Genomic DNA, 22429 nt, shown 5'->3' on the forward strand with positions numbered 1-22429 from the left:
CAGCAGCAGCCCTTCTCTCTGTCCAGCAGCACCTTTCCCTCCCCCCATACCAGTTCCCTGTGCACCTGCCCCTGTGTCTTTCTTCTTGTCTTTCTGTCTCCCTTCCTCCCTCTGTCTGTCTGTCCAAAGCAACATTCCCTCCCCCTTCCATTTCCCTCCCCCCACACCAGTTCCCTGTGCATCAGCATTATTGTTTCCTCTACCCCCTTTCCCTTCCCACAGTCACGACTACAAACGCGGGCCCGAGTCCTTTGCTGCCGCCCACCCCTTCCCTTCCCTTCCCGCGGGTCCGACTACACATGGCAATTCAAGCAGCGTGTCCAGCAGTCTTCACACGCTGCTTTGGGTCCTTGTACTGGCCTGATTTACTCTGGCACGTCTGGAGCAAATCAGGGCAGTAGAAGAGCCCGAAGCAGCGTGTGAAGACTGCTGGACATGCTGCTGAAATCGCCAGTCAGGGTCGCGGTAAGGGAAGGGGGGGGCAGCGGAAATCTTCTTCTACCTTGCCTCTCCTCCACCGTCGGAAGTCAGCGCCAGGAACTTTAACGGCTGGTGGTTCCGCGTTGAAAGAATCCCGCGCCTCTTTGAAAACTGTCACGCCGCTGGAGGCGGGAGGCGACGGAGAGGGCAGGGGGTGAGTCGCGCATGCGCACTTCCTAGCTGCAGCTCACAGAAAACGGACGCACGCTTAGGAAGTGCGCATGCGCGGCTTACCATTTTATTATATTAGATACAAGGCAGGAACTTGGAATGGTTTATATCATAAGAGGTTCCAAAGATTGAAGTCTGTATAATTTATGAAATGTCCACCACATTTTTCTTTAAATTTCAAATACTCAATAAGGATTTAATTTCAATTATATTTTGAACATTCATGCTATTTTGATTTAGATTCATTACATTAGATGCTATTATGGCTTTTATTTTAGTTTTGAATGGTGTTAGTTTTGATGATTTGATTATTCCATATATTTATTAAATTATCTTCCCTCCATCTATTTTGCTAAAATCCCCTAAAAGCATAGATAATGTGAGGACAGTGAACACTATTAAAGAAACCATCACTAAAATGCTGGACTCTGATTCCCAGATTCCACAGGGCAAATGTTAAAGAACCAGGAATGAACTATAAGGTGAAAAATAGTCCAGCCTTTCTAACTGCCAGGCCTTCCACCTATGTGGTCACTTAGCCTAGGCTTAAGCCCATCACTGGGTATGATAAATGTGTGGTCCCTAGCTGAAGGCTGTGTGGCTGGAGTCTGCATACAGAAGTTACTGTAAACTTGCTATTCCCAAATCTACAAACATTTCACAATAAGGGAAGCAAAATTGTCCCAAAGATAACCCCAAAGTAGGTTAAAAAAAAAGGCCATTTCCTATGCTGGCTTAGCACCTGAGAATGAACTTCCCCCTCACCTGCTTCAGATCTGCTCTACCTAAACAAAGCAATATGGAAAGGGTTTGATTAGCAATTTGTGTATTGACATGTTATATTATTTTTAAAATGTTCCCTGAACCCTCCTATTGTCTCCTTCTGACAGTTGAAAAGAAGGTTTTGATCTTAACCCAGGCTTCTCATAAATAACCAGGAAATAAAGCAACAACAATGAACTAACAAACACTTAAGACTTCATGTTCTTATTCCTTTTTTGACAGGAGAGCTTAAATAGTGAAAACCAGGAGATTTCCGCCCTAAAATCACCACCAGCATTTCTAGACAACCATTATGAACTTCTTAGTAACAAAAGTGGACCAATCCATACCACAGAGAACTTGAGTGAGTGCCACATACCAGCCACTGATCCTGCATTAAGTACTGGAATAGAGGGAGGTTCTGCAGGGCAGAAGCCAGGTATACTGACAGAGATTTGTGTTGGCTTTATCAAGGGAATATAAAAGGGTGGGCTTGTTTCCTTTGCCACTGAATTTTACAGCAGTAACAGAGAGGATCAGTGCTGTGAGACCTTGTTTTTTCTTTGACTCTCTTTTGCAGGTGCTTTGAAAATGAGGCTCGGAGAGTGTCAGCCTAATTACCAGACTCAGGGGGCAGTGCAGTCACAGGAGAAAGGCTTCCAGTTGTCCCACAAGGCTCTGGCACTGCTTGAAAGGAAAGAAATGAAGAAGAGGCTGGATCTGACCATTGGTAAGGCCAGATATGGCAGCAGTATTGTGCAATAATTGACACTGTGGGGGAAATTCTAAAACCAGTGCCTAAACTTAGGCGTTGGTAATCATACTGCCGATGGCTTAGTTAATTGAAAAATGTTGTTAAAAACAGCAAAAAAAATGGTAAGTTTTAAGCACCTAGCAACACCTAAATAAAAGGCACCGGAATCGCAACTAGGTAGCCACTTTAGGCCACAGAATGCCAAAGTAGGCATGGCCAAAGTAGCATTAGGCGGGCTAAAGCCCTGACTCCCCACCCAGGCACCCGCTTTAGCCTGCCTAACAAGATCAAGAATATTACCGAACCCTGTGGTATCCCGTAGTCCACTAGCCATGGATCGGAGATGAAATTTCCCCCAATCAGTTCTCACAGAGATAACAGATGAATAATTTTAAGACGGTATCTAAGATTTCTATAGGAGAAAGGTATATTTTCAAGAGATTATGACAGACATCTCATTTCATTCATCTTCCATTCCTTTTGAAACCCTGATTGAAAGGAGTTGAAATCAATTTTTAAAAAAATGTAAAAAAATTTTTAAAACACCCTCTTTTCAAAAATTCTTGTCAACTCTAACTCTACAACCTTTCCAATTTGCTCATACATGTAGTATTTGATGCTGATCTAAAATTGTTATATTTACTATCTGGCAAATAACCACTGATTTTAGGGTTGCCGGCATATACCCTTCACTCAGAAAAGTAAACCTTTGATTTGAATTTCCCACCTGGGCAAGTATCAGTAGAACAGGATCCAGGAACTGACACCCAATATCCTAGAGTGCTTCATAGAGTCCCTCAAGAATCTTCTTCCCTACGCTGTCCCCCAGTTGTGGCCTAAGACTGGCATGGTTTCCCTTAGACTGCAGTGGGGCAAGTTTAGAGGAAGAAGCCAGACCTGACCATAAACCTCAGCCTAACTCTACCAAGTTCCATATACATCAATTAAAACACAGTCAATAAAAATGAATCCAGTCTCATAACAAAACATTAAAATAATAAAACATAAAAATTGTTAGCTACACCCAAAGACAGCTAATATTTACAGGTATATCCCATTCTAAAAGCCAAATCATCTGTATATAAGTGGAATTCTTTCAGAAGAAGATTTTAGAATTGGAAGCTAAAACACGGAAATGCCCTCATCTAATTTCCCTTGTGTTTCACCTCTAAAGCAAAGGTGCCTTAAAGCAACACATCATGGACCAATCTTAATGACCTCCAAGTGTGTAATGAGGTAAGCAGTCCTTTAACAACTGAGTCCTCAAACGATAATTGCCAAGACTACATTTTTTCCAGTTGAAGACCTGGAACCAATGAAAGTTATTCACTTCAGGGATGATACCCTTGAAAAAGAAGATATCTTCCTCCGCCTCGATGCGGCCCGTAAGATACTTGAACGTCTCGATCATGTCCCCTCTCTCTCTGCGCTCCTCGAGCGAGTATAGCTGTAATTTGTCAAGCCGTTTTTCGTATGGTAGATCCGGATGGTCTCGGGACTCAAGGATCTACCATACGAAAAACGGCTTGACAAATTACAGCTATACTCGCTCGAGGAGCGCAGAAAGAGAGGGGACATGATCGAGACGTTCAAGTATCTTACGGGCCGCATCGAGGCGGAGGAAGATATCTTCTTTTTCAAGGGTCCCACGACAACAAGAGGGCATCCGTTGAAAATCAGGGGCGGGAAATTACGAGGTGACACCAGGAAATTCTTTTTCACTGAAAGAGTGGTTGATCGCTGGAATAGTCTTCCACTACAGGTGATTGAGGCCAGCAGCGTGCCTGATTTTAAGGCCAAATGGGATCGGCACATGGGATCTATTCACAGTGCAAAGGTAGGGGAGGGACATTAAGGTGGGCAGACTAGATGGGCCGTGGGCCCTTATCTGCCGTCTATTTCTATGTTTCTATGTTTCTATGATACGATAGAAATGGAGAAAAATAAAGGCAGATAAAGGCCATATGGCCTAGCTGCCCAACCATGCCATCCATTATCCCCTCCTTTCCTTTACAGATCTAAGTTACCTTGAATTCAGGCACACTCTTTGTCTCCATCTCCACTGGGAGGTCATTCCAAGCACTTACCACTCTTTCCTTTAAAAAGTATTTTGAGGTTACTTCTAAGCCTATCCCCTTTCATCTTCATCCTATGCCTCCTCATTCCAGAGCTTCCTTTCAATTGAATGAGACTCACCTCCTGTGCATTTATGCCATGTAAGTATTGAAACATCTCCCGTCTCCTACCTTTCCTCAAGGTTTCGGGCAAAGAATTATTCTGGCAGCAGTATTTTATACAAATTGAAATCTAGTGAGGGGTTTTTGATAGAGACCCACACACAAAATATTACAGTAATCTAAAAAAACTAAAATTAGCAGCCATGTGCTACAGGTGTTAAGTTGTTCTTGTGTTAAATAAAAGCAAACATGCCGAATAAGCTGCAATGGTGCCTTTCTCACTCTGTTAACTTTAACCTGTTTCCCCAATTAAGAATCAAGACCTTGAATTCAGACTGCAGTGGAAGAATACTTTCTTCCAAAAGATACCTCGGGTCTTGGAAAATCCATGCTTGCCCTCCACACACAAATGAAAGAGCTTAGTCTTAATGAGATTCCAGCTATAGAGAGATTATTCATAGTCAGCCAGCTTTGCACCTGTTGCAAATAGTCTGATAACTGGGGTAAAGCGATGAGACTTGATATACCACTTTTTCTGTGTGGTTACAATGAAAGTGTGGTACATATTTTAGACAGGTACATATTTTGTACCTGGGACAATGAAGTGTTAAGTGACTTGCCCAGAGTCACAAGTAGCTTGCAGTGGGAATCACACTCACAACCTCAAGGTGTGGAAGCAACTGCTCTAACCACTAGGACACTCTTCTACTGCATAACTGCATCTCTTTTTGGGCCCTCCTAATGTCATCTGAAGCACAGCACCCATTTCCATAGTGCCAACATGCTACAACCTGATAGGGGAGTGTTCACAGCAATGATGGGGGAAATACACCTTTAGGACTTGCCTTTTAATTCCTCTGTTTTCTGACAGATAGCAAAATCTTCCCAAAGCTGGAGAAGGTGGGATGGCTGGACCGAGCCTGCAAGATGAACACAAAGCTAAAGGCAGGTTCTGAGATGAGCCTTCTTGCTATTGGCAAGTCCTTTAAGCAAACATCCACTGGCACCAGCTCAGCAACTTCTGAGGTACATCATATACTACTAGGTCCAAGCATTGAGCAGCAGTGTAGGGTAATATTCATTATCCCAGGACAAGCAGGCAGCATATTCTTTACGCATGGGTGACGTCACCGACGGAGCCCACGGTACGGACCTTTTTACTAGAAAGTTCTAGTTGGCCGCACCGCGCGTGCGCGAGTGCCTTCCCGCCCGACGGAGGAGTGCGTGGTCCCCAGTTTCTTCGTTTCCGCGGAGCGAAGAAGACGTGTGTTTTTCAACGTCGTTGAAATACTCCTTTTGCCTTCCCGCTCGCGTTCTTTTTTCGATTTTTTCACCTTCGGGTGCTTTTTTCTTTCTATTTAAAAAAAAAAAAAAAAAAATTCCTTTCTTTTTGCTTTAATTTTCGTTCCTGCCCCGGCGGGGCCTGTTAGCACGATCCAGGCCTCGGGGTTTGATTTTGCGGAGGCCGTGTTCCCATTCATGCCCCCGCAGCCCGGTTTTAAGAAGTGCCAGCGGTGTGCACGCCCGATCTCCCTCACTGACCCACACAACTGGTGCTTACAGTGCTTGGGACCAGATCATCGGGCGGATTCCTGCACCCGCTGTGCCACTCTTAAAAAACGCACTTTGAAGAATCGTCAAATCCAACAAAATCTACTTTTCGGCACCGGCCCGACTATGGATTCGACCTCTTCATCTGCAGCACCGTCGAAATCGACACCGACCACTTCGACACCGCCTGAGTCGACATCGGCGCCCCCGGCGCCAGGTAAGCCGGCTAAGAAGCCTTCCACCCTTGAGCGCCCTCCCACTTCGGGGACGACACCAGTCCTTTCGGCTCCACGCCGAGCCAAAAAACGCTCCACTCCGATTTCGGTGAGTGCCTCGTCATCGGCCCCCTCATCGCCGGAGTGTAGAGCGGCACCTATGGAACCAAAGAAGAAAAAAGTGGTTCCGGTGCCTCCCCTGGATGACCGCATTGCGGCCATCCTCCAGGACAAGTTGCAGGAACAACTCCACAAGCAACTTAAGCAGCTCTTACCCTCTATCTTGGCACCGCTGCTCTCGGTACCAGACCGGCCCGAGCCCCATACCGTCCAACCGGTATCCACTCCCTCGGTACCTATGGACTCCTCCATGCCCATTCTCTCGGCACCGCATCTCCATTCCCATGCCGAGGCTATGGCCTTGACGACGACCGATCCTCCTCGGGACCGGGCAGGGCACCGGTCTCCCCACGACTCTGACCGGCACCGTACTTCTCGGGACCGAGACAGACACAGGTCTACATCACCCGGTAATGTCTCGGTACGCTCAGGCAAGTCTTTGTCTAAAACTAACCATGCCGAGCCTTCCACTCCAGTCTCTCGACACGCACATACCGATGTCAGAGACCCGGACCTATGGGAACAATCCCCTACCGGTACCGAGGAGGATGCATCGTCGTCGGATGAAGAGCCTTCGGCACCCGATACCGCATCTAAACCTGAACAATCTTCCTTCTCAAAATTCCTCAGGGAGTTGTCGGGTGCTTTGTCTTTGCCTCTGGAATCTGACTCTAAGAAGTCACAAGCTTTCCTGGAGGCATTAGATTTCGATCAACCTCCCAAAGAGTTCCTAAAGTTGCCCGTGCATGATATCTTACGGGAAACTTTTTATAAAAATTGGGAGAACCCGCTGACTGTTCCTGGGGCCCCCCGTAAATTGGACAGCCTCTATAGGGTTATACCAATCCCAGGATTTGATAAACCCCAACTCCCTCATGAGTCTCTCCTGGTAGAGTCCACTTTAAAAAAGACTCAGGGCTCCAGTGTCTATGCCTCCACCCCTCCTGGCAGAGAGGGCAAAACTATGGACAAGTTTGGCAAGCGGCTCTATCAGAATGCCATGCTTGCCAACAGGGCAAACAACTACTCGTTCCATTTTTCATTCTACCTCAAACATCTGGTAATGCAACTCTCCGCCATGCAAAAGTACATGCCAGAGCATAAGGTTCCACTTTTCCAACAGCACGTCTCTAGCCTGCTTCAACTTAGAAAATTTATGGTGCGCTCTATCTATGACTCTTTTGAGCTCACCTCCCGTGCATCTGCCATCGCCGTGGCCATGCGCCGCCTGGCCTGGCTCAGGGTCTCTGATCTGGACGTCAACCATCAAGACCGATTAGCCAACGCCCCATGCCTTGGTGATGAATTATTCGGAGAGTCCCTGGATACCACCACGCAAAAACTCTCTGCCCATGAGACCAGATGGGACACTCTCATAAAACCTAAGAAAAAGGCCCCACCTGCTCGTCCTTACAGGCCACAAACCTCATATCAACGCAGGTTCTCCGCTAGGCCGCTCAATCCACCTCCACAGCAACCTAGGCGGGCCCGCCAACACCAGCACACCCAGGCTCGTGCCCAGTCTAATCAACCGGCCAAGGCTCTTCCTCCTGCCAAACCATCTCAGCCCTTTTGACTCCTCTCTCCAGGGCTTAGCCAGTCTTCCACCCTCATTGCCTCTTCCTCAGCCGATCGGAGGCAGGCTCCACATCTTCATCAGCCGTTGGGAGGTCATCACATCGGACCAGTGGGTCCTAAACATCATCCGCCACGGCTACTCTCTCAACTTCCAGACTCTTCCACCAGACAATCCTCCCGTAGAGTCTGCTTCTCTTTCAACTCAAACCCCCCTCCTCCTGAGGGAGGTCCAATCCCTCCTTCTACTCAATGCCATCGAAGAAGTACCTCTGGAACAAAGGGGCCGGGGATTCTACTCCCGTTACTTTCTAGTTCCAAAAAAGACAGGAGACCTACGTCCCATTCTCGACCTCCGGGACCTCAACAAGTGTCTCGTCAAGGAGAAGTTCAGAATGCTCTCCCTTGCCACGCTGTACCCTCATCTCTCTTGGAACGACTGGCTATGTTCCCTGGACCTCAAGGAGGCCTACACTCACATCCCAATCAATCCATCCTCACGTCGCTACCTACGATTCCAGGTGCACCATCGCCATTATCAGTACAAGGTGCTACCTTTTGGCCTGGCATCATCTCCCAGAGTGTTCACCAAATGCCTCATTGTGGCGGCGGCCTTCCTCAGGTCTCACAACCTCCAGGTGTTTCCCTACTTGGACGATTGGTTAGTGAAAGCACCTACGTCTCCACTTGTGCTACAAGCCACTCATCATACCATCTCTCTCCTCCATCTTCTGGGGTTCGAGATCAACTACCCCAAGTCGCATCTGTTTCCCACACAGCGACTTCAGTTCATCGGAGCGGTTCTCGACACCACACTAATGAGGGCGTTTCTCCCCTCCGATCGTCAGCGAACTCTGCTCCGCCTGTGTCGTCAGGTGCTCCTTCATCACTCCATTTCTGCCAGAAAAATGATGGTCCTCTTGGGCCACATGGCCTCGACGGTACATGTGCTTCCCCTGGCACGACTCCACCTCAGAACACCTCAATGGACTCTGGCCAACCAGTGGTCACAGACCTCGAATCTTCTTTCTCATCCCATCTCTGTGACATCGTCTCTTCAGCGATCTCTACAATGGTGGTTGGACTCCTCAAATCTTTCCAGGGGCCTTCTTTTTCATCTGCCCCCACATTCCATGATCATCACCACGGATGCCTCCCCTTATGCATGAGGAGCTCACCTGGGAGACCTACGCACCCAAGGTCTTTGGACCCCGCAGGAGCGTCTCCATCACATCAATTTCCTGGAACTACGAGCCATGTTCTATGCTCTCAAGGCCTTCCAGCACCTTCTTTGCCCTCAGGTTCTGCTTCTGTGCACGGACAACCAAGTTGCCATGTACTACATCAACAAACAGGGCGGCACCGGATCTCGCCTCCTTTGTCAGGAGGCTCTTCGCATTTGGACCTGGGCCACGGCCCGCAGTCTCTTCCTCAAGGCTGTCTACATCCAGGGCGAACAGAACTCCCTGGCCGACAATCTCAGCCGCATCCTTCAACCTCACGAGTGGACTTTGGATCCTCCCACGCTCCACTCCATCTTTGCTCGCTGGGGCACTCCGCAGATGGACCTATTCGCAGCTCCTCACAACCATCAGCTGCCCCAGTTCTGCTCCAGACTCTTCTCTCCTCATCGTCTGGCCCCGGATGCATTCCTTCTCGACTGGACGGATCGGTTCCTCTATGCCTTTCCTCCTCTACCTCTGATGTTGCGGACTTTATCCAAACTCCGCAGGGACGGAGCCACCATGATCCTCATAGCTCCCCGGTGGCCTCGTCAACACTGGTTCTCCCTTCTACTTCAACTCAGCTCCAGGGAGCCCATTCCTCTACCTGTGTTTCCTACTCTACTTACACAGCAACATCAGTCTCTACTACATCCCAATCTGTCTTCCCTCCACCTGACAGCTTGGTTTCTCTCGGGCTGACCTCTTCAGGAAATCTGTCTCAGCCTGTCCGTCTCATTTTGGACGCCTCCAGGAAACCGGCCACCCTCCAATGTTACCATCAGAAGTGGACCAGGTTCTCCTCTTGGTGCCTCCGTCATCATCACAATCCCACCTCCTTAGCGGTGGAAACTGTTCTGGACTACTTACTCTCCCTGTCCAACGCAGGCCTCAAGTCTACCTCAATCAGAGTCCATCTCAGTGCCATCACGGCATTTCATGAGCCTGTCCTAGGAAAACCTCTCACGGCTCACCCTCTGGTTTCCCGATTCATGAGGGGCCTCTTCAACATCAAACCACCTCTGAAGCCTCCTCCGGTCGTCTGGGACCTGAATGTGGTTTTGTCTGCCCTCATGAAACCTCCCTTTGAGCCACTTGCCACAACTTCGCTCAAATTTCTGACATGGAAGGTTCTTTTCCTCATTGCCATCACCTCTGCCAGGAGGGTTAGTGAGCTTCATGCACTGGTTGCCGATCCACCGTTCACTATTTTTCACCATGACAAGGTGGTTCTGCGCACCCATCCAAAGTTCCTTCCAAAGGTGGTCTCAGCCTTTCACCTCAACCAGTCCATTGTTTTGCCTGTGTTCTTCCCGAAACCTCATTCACATCCCGGAGAACAGGCATTGCACAGTCTTGACTGCAAGCATGCCCTGGCTTACTATCTCGATCGTACAAGGGCTCACCGCTTGTCCCCTCAGCTCTTCCTGACCTTCGACCCGAATCGTTTGGGTCGACCGGTCTCTAAGAGGACACTATCCAACTGGCTTGCAGCTTGCATCGCGTTCTGTTACGCTCGGGCCGGTCTGTCACTAGACGGTGCTGTCACGGCCCACAGGGTAAGAGCTATGGCCGCTTCTGTTGCTTTCCTCTGTTCCACACCCATTGAGGAAATCTGCAAGGCGGCCACCTGGTCGTCAGTTCACACATTCACTACTCACTACTGTCTGGATGCTTTCTCCAGACGGGATGGGCACTTCGGCCAATCTGTACTTCAGAATTTATTTGCATAATGGCCAACCATCCCTCCTCCCTCTGTGTTAGCTTGGAGGTCACCCATGCGTAAAGAATATGCTGCCTGCTTGTCCTGGGATAAAGCACAGTTACTTACCGTAACAGGTGTTATCCAGGGACAGCAGGCAGATATTCTTACGTCCCACCCTCCTCCCCGGGTTGGCTTCTTAGCTGGCTTATACTAACTGGGGACCACGCACTCCTCCGTCGGGCGGGAAGGCACTCGCGCACGCGCGGTGCGGCCAACTAGAACTTTCTAGTAAAAAGGTCCGTACCGTGGGCTCCGTCGGTGACGTCACCCATGCGTAAAGAATATCTGCCTGCTGTCCCTGGATAACACCTGTTACGGTAAGTAACTGTGCTTTTTACTTCATCCACAAGTGGACAATGAGAAGACTACAGAAACTATGCAAATGATTAACACAAATTAGATTTTATGTAGGAGGACTCCTGTCACTCAGGTTCCTTGGTATTCCACAGATGCTTGCATTGCTTTCATAGTCTGGGAGCCTCTGCATGGGGATGTGGTACAGGTCACTCTATTAATGAACTGGAGATTCTACTGATTTCTGGTCAGTGGATTGGAGGGACTGTTCCTGGTTAGGCTGAATGACTGAAATATTTTGTGGAGCCTGATGTTTCTGCTTTTCTCTACAGGTCTCCTTCCTTCTGCCCATCCTGAAAAGAACAGCATCAACAAAAAGCAACCTGAAGAGAACATTGTCCACTGACCACTAATAAAAGGGTATCTTCCAAAAACTGAAGGTGTGTGGCCCTTTCAGGGAAAGAAAGGGGATCTGAGATGACAGAGAATGTAGAAGATTCCCTAGCATTTGCAAGATTGGGGTCAGATCACTGGCTGCTGCTGCCAAGACCTGGAGGACAGAGAGCAGGCTCTCAGCTAGTGCTGCAGATAGAGCTGGGGACTTATACTTAGGCCTGGATGCTCAAAAGTAGAGAATGACACAGGGACAAATTTTTTACCGTCCCCACGGGAACTCATTTCTCCATCCCGTCCCCGTGAGTTCTTTTCCTGTCCCTGTTCCATTCCTGAAAGCTCTGTCCCCATCTGCACAAGCCTCAAACACTTCAAGGCTTGAGCGGTTAAGGCAGAGCTTACGGGAATGGGACAGGAACAGCGACAAAACTCGCGGGGACGGGACGGGGAATATGAGTTCCTGCAGGGACGGGGAAAAAATTGTTCCTGTGTCATTCTCTACTCAAAAGCTTTCCTTGGTTAAAGCCAGTATTGCTTGCAAGACAACTCTGCTTCCTGTGATCAAAAGGTTCTCAGGGCTTTTACTGATCTTGGTGGAGGCCACCGAGAACCCAAAGCAAATGCATTACAAGGAGCTCCTTAGTATTTAAATGAGCATTCCTTGTAATGCTCAAAAGGGAAGAGAAGGGAACGCCCAACACTTAACATGGAATTTTTTATGACAGGTCTGGAGCTGCCGTTAGCTATTGTGTGTGTATTGTATGAGTGTATGTCCTGCGCCTAACATAGGTATGGGACACACACACACACAATAAATCATAAACTAAAAAACAAGGGAGCGGAACCAGGAAGCAGAGCCAGCTCAGTTGATTGAGGCTTCCACTGCCGGTTCAGCCGATTGTGGCTCTAGAGCAGTGTCTTGCAAACTTGCCGGCCAGCGTCACACTAAATTCAGTGCCCCGGCTGGAAGGCACCTAGAAATGTGCGGACATCGACGCGATGATGTCATGCGTTGACGTCCGCACATGCATGGAGGCTCATCTGGGCGTGACCTGCTTCAGTGGAGAGATCCGGGAGGTGCGGGGAAAGGAGGAGAGACGTTGGCTAGGAGGAGAGTCATCTGTGCCGGCTGACTGGCTACAGGACATGCCTCTCACTGCAAGAGGCACATCCATTAGGCAGTCAGCTGGCGTTGACAACTCTTTCTCGCCTGTGTGTTGCGGCACACCTGAAGTTTCAGGAGGCACACAGTTTGTGATACCCTGCTCTAGAGCTAAGATCTGCTGAACCAGCAGGGGAAGCCAAGGGAAGGAAGGAGCAGAGGGAGCCTGTTGTGACAGGAGGGATTGGGGAAGGAGAAGCTATGCCTATCACTTTGCTCTTTTGAGCAGGCGCCAGGCACAGTTCCTCCCCTCTTTTACTGGGCTACTCAGCACAATTAGCTTGCATATAATTGGCATGCTATTGTGTCAAGCATAGCCCAGCAAAAGAAAATCGCTCCCAACTCGGCTTTTGTTGCTGGGTTGTTTGTAGCTTTATATATCTTCCTTTTACTGTCTGTGGCCCCAATGTTCTAAACGTACCATGCCTTTAACAATCAACACTAAATCAGTTCTAACTGGTTTAGCATTTTAGCTCCTGATGCACATAATGGCTCTGCAGTCTTTTCCTTGCTTCGTAGAATCCTCTGATAATACTATGTAAATGTATTGCAACAAGGTAATTAATATTAAAATGAGCACTTTGGGCGATGCCCAGACTTTGCCTGGTGATGCATGAAATGAAGCGCTGAAGGTGCTAGTAGTGTGTTAAAACTGCGTCTCAGGGGCATGTGTTAAAGGCACGTCTTATGTGTGTGCGTCAAAAGTGTACACCAGCAGGTCTGGGTTGCAGAAAGTATGATAAATGAAGATACATTTATCATACTTGATGGGGGGGGGGTGTCATATACATGCATATTAAAGATGTGTTTCATGCACGTGTATTAAACATATGCCGGTAGGTCTGGGGCTGCTGCTTGCATGAGAGTTGAAAGTTAAAAAAAATATGGGGACAGCATATTTGTTCCGCAGAAGCATTTGCATGGCTTACTAGTTGTTCTCCACCCTTCCCCTCCGCCTATGGCATAGATAGACACTTATGATGTGTGCCCATGATGCACTACAGTAAGGCAGAACAAAGAAAAATGGGGAGACCCAATGATCCACAGTGAAAACAATCCACCGATAAAAACAAAAACTGTGGATACAGATGTTCTGGAGATAATTTATTAAACACTTCTTAGCATTTTTTTTTGCTACTTCAGCTTGTCTGCGGTGTTCTTTGCTCACATGTTTAAAGACAATAGACTGTTTTCAGTCCAATTCTTTATATGTGAGGTTGCAAACCATTGGACCCCTGAGGAAGGTGTATTCGCCGAAACACGGACCGTGTAGGATCCGGTTGGATTTTTATCACAGTATTTTTTATCATTGTACTTTTTTAATTGAATCTACAATAGGGCACGCCTATGATTGATGCTCATGCGTGCCTTTGATGTAACATTTCCTAGCGCATGCGCATATTTATGCCTCTTTCCGTGGACTATTCTGTGCATGAGTCAGTCACTTTCTACAACTGATCTGATGGTATTTCCGTGGACCACCAGTTTTTTCAGCATTGCTTGTCTTTTTGAAATCGGAAAATTTACTGGCACTATAACGACCCACAGAATTAACGGTTAGTTTAGAACAGGGGTGCCCAAAAGGTTGATCACAATTGACCAGTAGATTGGGATCGACCAGTAGATCGCAAGGGCAACACGAGTCGATCGCGGAGCCCAATACTTGTGTTGCCTTTGCGTTCTCCCTGCTTCCCTGATGCACAAAAGCCAGGACCGTGCAGCCACTACACAAGCATTCCTCCCCGACGTCAATGAGGAAGTTCCTGACCAGCCAATCGCTGCCTGGCTGGCCCGGAACTTCCTCTCTGATGTCAGAATTGACGTCGGGGGTGGGGGGGGGGGGAGAATGCTTGTGTAATGGCTGCATGGGCTTGGCTTTTGCATGTCGGGGAAACAGGGAGAAATCGGCGGTGGAGGCTTGGGGGGGACAGGGAGATAGAAAGAAAGATGGTGGCTTGGGGAGAGGCAAGGAGAAAGAAAGAAAGAAAGAAAGGGGAGGGGACAGGGAGAGAGGAAGGAAGGAAAAGTTGGACTCATGGAGGGACAGAGAGAGATGTTGGTTGGGATGAGGTCTGGAGGAGAGGAAACATGTAGGAGGAAGAAAGAAAGAAAGATTGGATGCACAGTTAGAAGGAAATGCAACCAGAGACTAAATGTGTCCGTTTTGAAAATTTATATCTGTTGTCTATATTTTGCACTATGGCCCCCTTTTACTAAACTGCAATAGTGTTTTTTAGCACAGGGAGCCTATGAGCATCAGGAGCAACGCGGGGCATTCAGCGCAGCTCCCTGCGCTAAAAACCACTATCACAGTTTAGTAAAAGGGGGTATATTTGTCTATTTTTGTATAGTTGTTACTGAGGTGACATTGCTTATTTTAAAGTCATCTGCCTTGACTTCTTTGAAAAAAAAAACCCCATATAAATTATAATTAATATTTTCTCTGCTTTGTGTTTTTTTAAAATTTTATTGTTGGTAGATCATTTTGACTTGTTCATTTTAAAAATAGCTCCCAAGCCAAAAAAAGTGTGGCCACCCCTGGTTTAAAACATCGGGGCCTGTGTGAAAAGGAAAAAAGAAGCAAGAATTTGGAGCAGGAATGTCACACTCTTGATGTAAACATGAGAACATGATTAGCTGATGCTTTAAGTCTTAAGGAAAACTTAATCGTTTTATTTTCTAACTAGTCTTTAAGCCCGTTACATTAACGGGTGCTAGAAAGCAGCCCCCTTTCCCTCTCCCCCTCCAGTTCCTCCCTAACTGTCTCTCCGTAGCCCCCCTTCTGCCTTCCCCCCCTAAGCAAAATGATCTGCCTCCCAGCACACCCCTCCCCCCGAAGCAGCCCCCTTTCCCTCTACCCCTCCAATTCCTCCCTGACAGTGTCTCCGTGGTCCCCCTTCTGTCTCCCCTCCCAAGCAAAGCTGTCTGCCTCCCAGCACACCCCTCCCCCCCAAAGCAGGCCCCTATCCCTCTACCCCTCCAATTCCTCCCTGACTGTCTCTCCATGGCCCCCCATTTTGTCTCCCCCCCAAGCAAAGCTATCTACCTCCCAGCACACCCCTCCCCCAAAGCAGACCCCTTTCTCTCTGGCCCTCCAGTTCCTCCCTGTGTCTCCGTGGCCCCTCCTTCTGTCTCCCCCCCAAGCAAAGCTGTCTGCCTCCAAGCACACCCCTCCTCCAAAGCAGGCCCCTATCCCTCTCCCGCTCCAGTTCCTCCCTGTCTCTCTATGTTCCCCCTTCTGTCTCCCCCCCAAGCAAAGCTGTCTGCCTCCAAGCACAGCCCTTCCCCAAAGCAGGCCCCTTTCCCTCTCCAGCTCCAGTTCCTCCCTGTCTCTCCGTGGCCCCTCTTCTGTCTCCCCCCCAAGCAAAGCTGTGTGCCTCCAAGCACACCCTTACCCCAAAGCAGGCCCCTTTCCCTCTTCCTTCTTCCCAGTTCCTCCCTATCTCTTCGTGGCTCACGCGATTTTCTCTTCTCGTGGTCTGGCCAGCTCCCCTAGTCCCTTGCCGCCGCCGCCACCCCCTTCCCTTCCCGCGGTCGACAAACCTCTTGCCTCCAGCAGCCGCCGCAGCACTGTAAACACGCTGCTTCGCGGCCTCTACTGCCCCGATTTGCTCTTCCGTGTCCCTGATGACGTCATCAGAGAAACGGAAGAGCAAATGAAGGCAGTAGAGGCCGCGAAGCAGTGTGTTTACAGTGCTGCAACGGCTGCTGGAGGCAAGAGGTTTGTCGACCGCGGGAAGGGAAGGGGGTGGCGGCGGCGGCAAAGGACTAAGGTAGCCGGCCAGACCGCGAGAAGGGTGGGCTGAGAGTAACCCGGGACCATTGCAGAGGCTCGTTGCACAGTGTAAATACAGTTGCTCAGTGTGAGGCTTCTTTCGCTCTTCCGGGTCTGCATTATGACTCCTCAATGCGCCATCTAGCGCATGCGCAGTCGTGCGGCCACATCCCGACAGAAAAGGGATCAGGGAACACGTTTCGCTACTGCGCATGCGCGTGCTAGTATTTTATTATTTAAGATTACTTAGGGATTCTTTGAGGGTACAGACTATCTGTATTTCACACCACAATTGCTATTGCTTGATATTTTTTCTACTGGAATCAAATATGTCCATTTGTGTCATTTAGGATTCATCAGTGCAAAACACAAAACCTAAGAATAGCCATATTAATTCAGACCTGTGGTCCATCTAGTCCAGTATCCTGTTTCCACAGTGGCCAATCCAGGTCCCAAGTTCCCGGCAAAACCCCAAATAGTAGCAGCATTGCATGCTACCGATTCCAGCAAGCACTGGCTTCTCCTATGTTTGTCTCAATAGCAGAATATGAACTTTTGCTCCAGGAACTTGTCCATACCTTTTTTAAACCCATCTGCATTAACTGTTGTTACCCACATCCTCTAACAATGCATTCCAGAGCTTAACTATTCTCTGATTGAAAAAAATATTTACTCTTATTGGTTTTAAAAACAGAGTGGAAGATATTTGACAAGTCAGGGGAGGGGTGACTAAGTACTAGGTAAATGGTGTTTTTCTGGTGTTTATCCAATAAACATTTATTTATTTATTTAGAAATTGGTGCTATTTTATCTTATCTGTTAAAACCTAAAATCAGAAGCCATAATTATGATGAAAATTTTCTGCCTTTTTTCTGGGGTGGGCTGTTTTGACAGAGGCAAAGGTGAGGTTCCCAAGATACTACAAGCAGCAAAACACTAAGAAGAATCCATATTAGTCCCTAAAGAGATGGAGGGAGGGGACAGGACTGTAGAAAGGAGCATTTGAGGGCAGATAACTTTTCAGGGATACCACAGTTTTATCTCTGGGTCACAGATGGTGCATGTAGAACACAGCTTATGGTCTCTTTTCAGCCTAGCCTCCTGCCTCACTGTCATCATCCGTGTCACTGTGCAGTTTTCTCCATGTTTGTGTCAAAACAGTACAATTTGTAATGCTCACACTCTATTCTGTCTCAGCACTTGCTCTCTTTTGTTGAATTTAGGATTTGTGTGTTCTCTTTGCAGCCTCTCTGCTGATGCAGGACCATTCCTGGTGGTAGCTGCACCCTTTTAACGTGGACAAATCCAGTTCCAGGAAACATGACCACACTCTGTCTCCTGTACTTAGCATTTTTTTAGGAATGGGAGATGTTTCAGGTCCTCTCCGCCTGCCACAGCCATCCGTCTTGTTAATGGATCTGTACATATGCATCATAATAGCTCTGTGTGTAATGTTCCAGCTGCACGTGGACCGTGCAGAGAGATTTTGTATGTTAATTTTCACATTTGATAATATTTTTACAGTTAACTTAATTTGTCAGTGGAAGTTCAAGTTCAATTTTATTTGATAAATCGCTCTGTGTACATAGGACATCTAAGTGGATTACAATGTAATTGGTGCTAAGAGGAATAAAGGTGTATAAAAACAATAACAGAATGAGGCAAAGGCCAAATCAACATAAGGCAGAATAATCAGCACAGTAAAAAAGGGGAGAGATACATGAGAACTACATTAGGGGAGATTATGGTTACAATTGCCATAAAAGGGCTATAAAAAGGAAAAGATAAAGAGGGGAAAACAACTGGGGGGAGAAAACCCAAGAGGGAGGTCAAGGCAATGTCCTATAGAGAGGGAGTTTGAGATTGTGGAAAAGTTTGAGAGAATAGGTGCGCTTTAAGACAGCAAATTTTGGGAGGGAGAGCATTCCACAAATTAGGTGCAAACAACACTGAAGCAAGGAATCAAGCCATATAAGACAAAAGGAGGGAACCATAAGTGCTGTTGGGAGGTTCAAATGGCGCATTGAGGGGAATAAGGTACAAGAAGTCTGAATAGGAAGACTGGGAGCCCAGAGTGTTTCTGTTGCCTTGTATTATGGTTCGGAGAAGGGGAAGGTGCCTCTCTGCAGTCTACCATGAGTTGCAAGATTCAGGCTCCATCACGTCATATTCTGAGGAAGGGGGGAAAAGGTTGTACGTTATGGTGTCTTAAGGCACAATCAGTTCTACAGGATTCCGCTGGGGTAAACACTGGCCCAGGGTCACAAGCACATTGATAATACACTGATAATGTAGGCGGGTACCAGAACCACAGCAACGAGTTCATCACTAGCTCTACAAACTCTGTTCCACTCTATGAGCATTTCAGGCTTGCAGACGGTCTAAGAAATGAAATTTCTTTCAATGGGTTCATTAGTGTCTTGTGATCCTGCTCCCATAGTTAGGGAGAATTCATGGTGGGCTGCCAGTACTACTGCTTTGCTTGCACGAAGATAATCCTTTCCCTGCATACCAGGGAAAGTAAATCTTTCTTTCTCACAACTGGATGTTTTGGGACAGGTTCCAGAATCTATTGTCCAGGCAGGGCTAGGATAGGTGTTCAGAAGAGTGAAGGGACGCATTGGCAATTTTTGTGCTAAGCAGATACATGGGCAGATATTATACATATTATTTCTCCTTCACTGGGTCATAATTCAGTGTAGCTATCAAAATTCTGTTGAAGGTACTGGATAGAAGTGTCCACACTCTCACATCTCTACATCTCTTAAGTAACTGTGCCTTATCCCAGGACAAGCAGGCAGCATATTCTCACATGTGGGACTCCTTGGCTAAACATAATGGGATGGAGGAAGAGTTGGCCATTAAGAAGAAAATAAATTCTGTAATACTGCTTGGCCAAAATGACCATCTCATCTGGAATAGGATTCTAGACAGTAGTGAGATGTAAATGTGTGAGTTGAGGTGTAAGACAAGTGCTTTGCAAATTTCATCAATGGGAGTGAAACGTATGAAAGCTATTGATGCTGTCATAGCTGACCTTGAGTGCTGTAACATGACCCTCGAGATGCAGCCCAGCAAGAGCATAGCAGAAGGAAAGCAATGTGGAAATAAACTGAGTGCTCTCAGGATGGTTCCAAAGTGATGGGCTGGGTCAAGAACTGGTTGAGTAGAAGGCAACAGGGGGTAGTGATCAATGGAGATTGCTCTGAGGAAAGGGATGCTACCAGTGGTGTGCCTTAAGGTTCTGTTCTTGCTTCTTGGGCCTGTCCTTTTTAACATTTTTATAAACAATATTCATGAAGAGTTGTCAGATTTACCTCTTTGCGGATGATACCAAAATCTGCAATGCAATAGAGTAGACACCCAGGATGGTGTTAATAACATGAGGAAGAACCTAGCAAAGCTTAAAGAATGGTCTGAAATTTGGCAGCTATAATTTAATGCTAAGAAATGCAAGGTCATACATTTGAGCTGCTAAGACCCAAAGGAACAGTACAGTTTAGAAGGTGAAGAACTTATGTGTACGTCAGAACAGTGGGACTTGGGTGTGATTGTATGTGATGATCTTAAGGTGCCCAAACAGGTTAAAAAGGTAACAGCGAAAGCTAGAAGGATACTAGGGTGCATAGGAAGAGGTATGGCCAGTAGGAAAAAGGAGGTATTGATGCCCCTGTATAAGACTTTGGTGAGACCTCATTTAGAATATTGTGTACAATTCTGGAGGCTACACCTTCAAAAAGATATAAACAGGATGGAGTTGGTCCAGAGGAAGGCTACTAAAATGGTGCGTGGTCATCATAAGACATATAGGGACTGACTTAAAAGATCTCAAACGGTATACTTTGGAGGAAAGGGGAGAAATGATAGACGTTTAAATACCTACGTGATATAAATGCACATGAGTCGAGTCTCTTTCATTTGAAAGGAAGCTCTGGAATGAGAGGGCATAGGATGAAGTTAAGAGGTGATAGGCTCCGGAATAATCTAAGGAAATACTTTTTTACACAAAGGATGGTAGATGCATGGAACAGTCTCCTGGTACAGGTGGTGGAGAGAGAGACTGTGTCTGATTTCAAGAAAGCCTTGGATAGGCACATGGGATCTCTCGGAGAGAGGAAGAGATAATGATTACTGCAAATGGGCAGACTGGATGGGCCACTTGGCCTTTAACTGCCATCATGTTTCTATGTTTTTAGTTCTTTTTGTTACAGGCTTGCCCAATCTGTTAGGATCAAAAGAGATGAACAGTTGAGGGGATGTCCTGTGTGGCTTTTGTTGTATGTATTAAGCCAAGGCACGTTTATATCCAAAGTGTGAAGAGCTGTTTCTCCAGGAGGAGCATGAGGTTTTGGAAAAAAGATTGGTAGCACAATGTATTGATCGAGATGAAATTCCGTGACCACTTTCAGGAGGAATTTAGGATGGGTACGAAGCACCACCTTATCATGATGGAATGCTGTGAATGATGGGTCCAATACCAATGCTTGGAGTTCCCTCACTTGATGAGCAGAGGTGAGAGAAATCAAGAAGACCACTTTCCAAGTGAGAAATGAGGTGAGTAGAAGCCATTGGCTCAAATGATGGTTTCATCAGAGTAGCTAGGACTATATTAAGATCCCAGACAACTGGAGGCAGCTTGAGTGGAGGGTTGAATTGAATAGTCCCTTCATAAACCTGGAAACAAGAGGATGGGAAGCCAGAGACTTATTTTTGACAGGAACGTGGAAAGCACTAATAGAACTGATGTGAACTCTGACTGAAGTAGTCTTAAGTCCAGAATTGGAAAGATGGAAAAGTTAGTCCAAAACTGATGATAGAGACGAAGATGGAGCATCTGATTGGTGGAGAGTACATCACGTATTGATATGTGTCCACTTCTGTTGATAACACTGCTGAGTGGAAAGTTTTCTGGAAGCAGCTATAATGGCTTATACAGCATCAGAGAGATTAGGAACTACTGAAGTCAGGCCGAGAGGTACCAAGCTGTAAGGTGTAGCAATTTCAGATTGGGATGTAAAAGAGATCCTTTACTCAAAGTGAGCAAAGATGGAAAGATTTCCAAGGGAATTGGATTCTTGGCACTTGGCTGAAGAAGGGAGTACCAAGGTTGTCTGGGCTACCGAGGAGCTATCAGAATCACGGTGGCTGACTCTTGTCTTGAGTTTGACTAGTGTCTTTGCATCAGAGGGATTGGAGGAAATGTGTATAAGAACTTGTCTGTCCAATCCAGAAGAAAAGCATCTGCTTTTAGACGTTGAGGAGAATACTGCCTGGAACAGTACTGAGGCAATTTGTGATTGTGGGGAGAGGCAAACTGATCTATCTGAGGAGTTCCCCATAGTGAAAAAATGTGGCGCAATACTTTGGAGTTGAGAGTCCACTCATGTGGTCAAAGAAATCTGTTGAGTTTGTTGGCTAGAGTGTTCCGAGACCCTTGCACATACACAGCTTTGAGAAATACGTTTTGAGCAATTGCCCAGTTCCAAATGTACTTGGCTTCTTGACACAGAGGGAGAGAGCCATTCGTTTCACTCTAGAAGGAGGTATAGGGTTCCCAGGGACAACATGCAAAACTTTTATTGACTAGATATTTGTTCAAGTTGCAGAAGTAGAGAATTGGACAAAGTCCTCCCGTCTTCTTTGGAATTAGAAAATACCTGGAGTAGAACTCCTAATTTTTCTGGAACTACGTCTATGGCATTTAGCTGAAGCAAAGCTTCGATTTCCTGAAGAAGGGATGTCTGTTGTGATGTAAAAGAGGACTCTTGGAGGGTGATTTGTAGGCACTGTTTCAAAATGAAGTGAGTAACCCTCCGTGATTACTTTGAGGACCCAAGCGTCTGTTGTGATGAGAGCCCAACATCAATGATAGAATTGTAGTCGACCTCCGATAGGTTGGGGAATAGGCTGGGCAGGTAGAATGTTGGCCATGCTCCCTAAAAGCATGTAAAAAAGACTGCTAGTTTTTGAGGGGCTAACGACAGAGATTTTTGAGATCGCTGTTGTTTTTGC

At 47.0% G+C, this 22429-nt stretch overlaps 1 protein-coding gene across 4 annotated transcripts in view; it reads left to right on the top strand.

The window, feature by feature from the left end:
- LOC117362971 (actin filament-associated protein 1-like 2) overlaps positions 1 to 22429 on the top strand; it is a 76824-nt gene that overhangs the window by 48669 nt on the left and 5726 nt on the right. The window contains exons 11-15 of one of the 4 annotated variants that reach the window (XR_004539942.1): positions 1657 to 1852; positions 1994 to 2143; positions 5216 to 5370; positions 11420 to 11527; positions 17663 to 17905. Coding sequence is in view for 3 of the 4 variants with exons in the window: in XM_033950064.1 (XP_033805955.1) it covers positions 1657 to 1852; positions 1994 to 2143; positions 5216 to 5370; positions 11420 to 11500 (582 nt within the window). In the remaining variant the exon portion in view is untranslated. Of the gene's footprint in view, positions 1 to 1656; positions 1853 to 1993; positions 2144 to 5215; positions 5371 to 11419; positions 11528 to 17662; positions 19571 to 22429 lie in introns of those variants that run through there. The other 3 variants (XM_033950064.1, XM_033950067.1, XM_033950065.1) reach the window with 3 other exon arrangements.

The sequence above is a fragment of the Geotrypetes seraphini genome, chromosome 6 (assembly GCF_902459505.1).
Source record: "Geotrypetes seraphini chromosome 6, aGeoSer1.1, whole genome shotgun sequence".
In the NCBI taxonomy this organism is placed as follows: domain Eukaryota; kingdom Metazoa; phylum Chordata; class Amphibia; order Gymnophiona; family Dermophiidae; genus Geotrypetes; species Geotrypetes seraphini.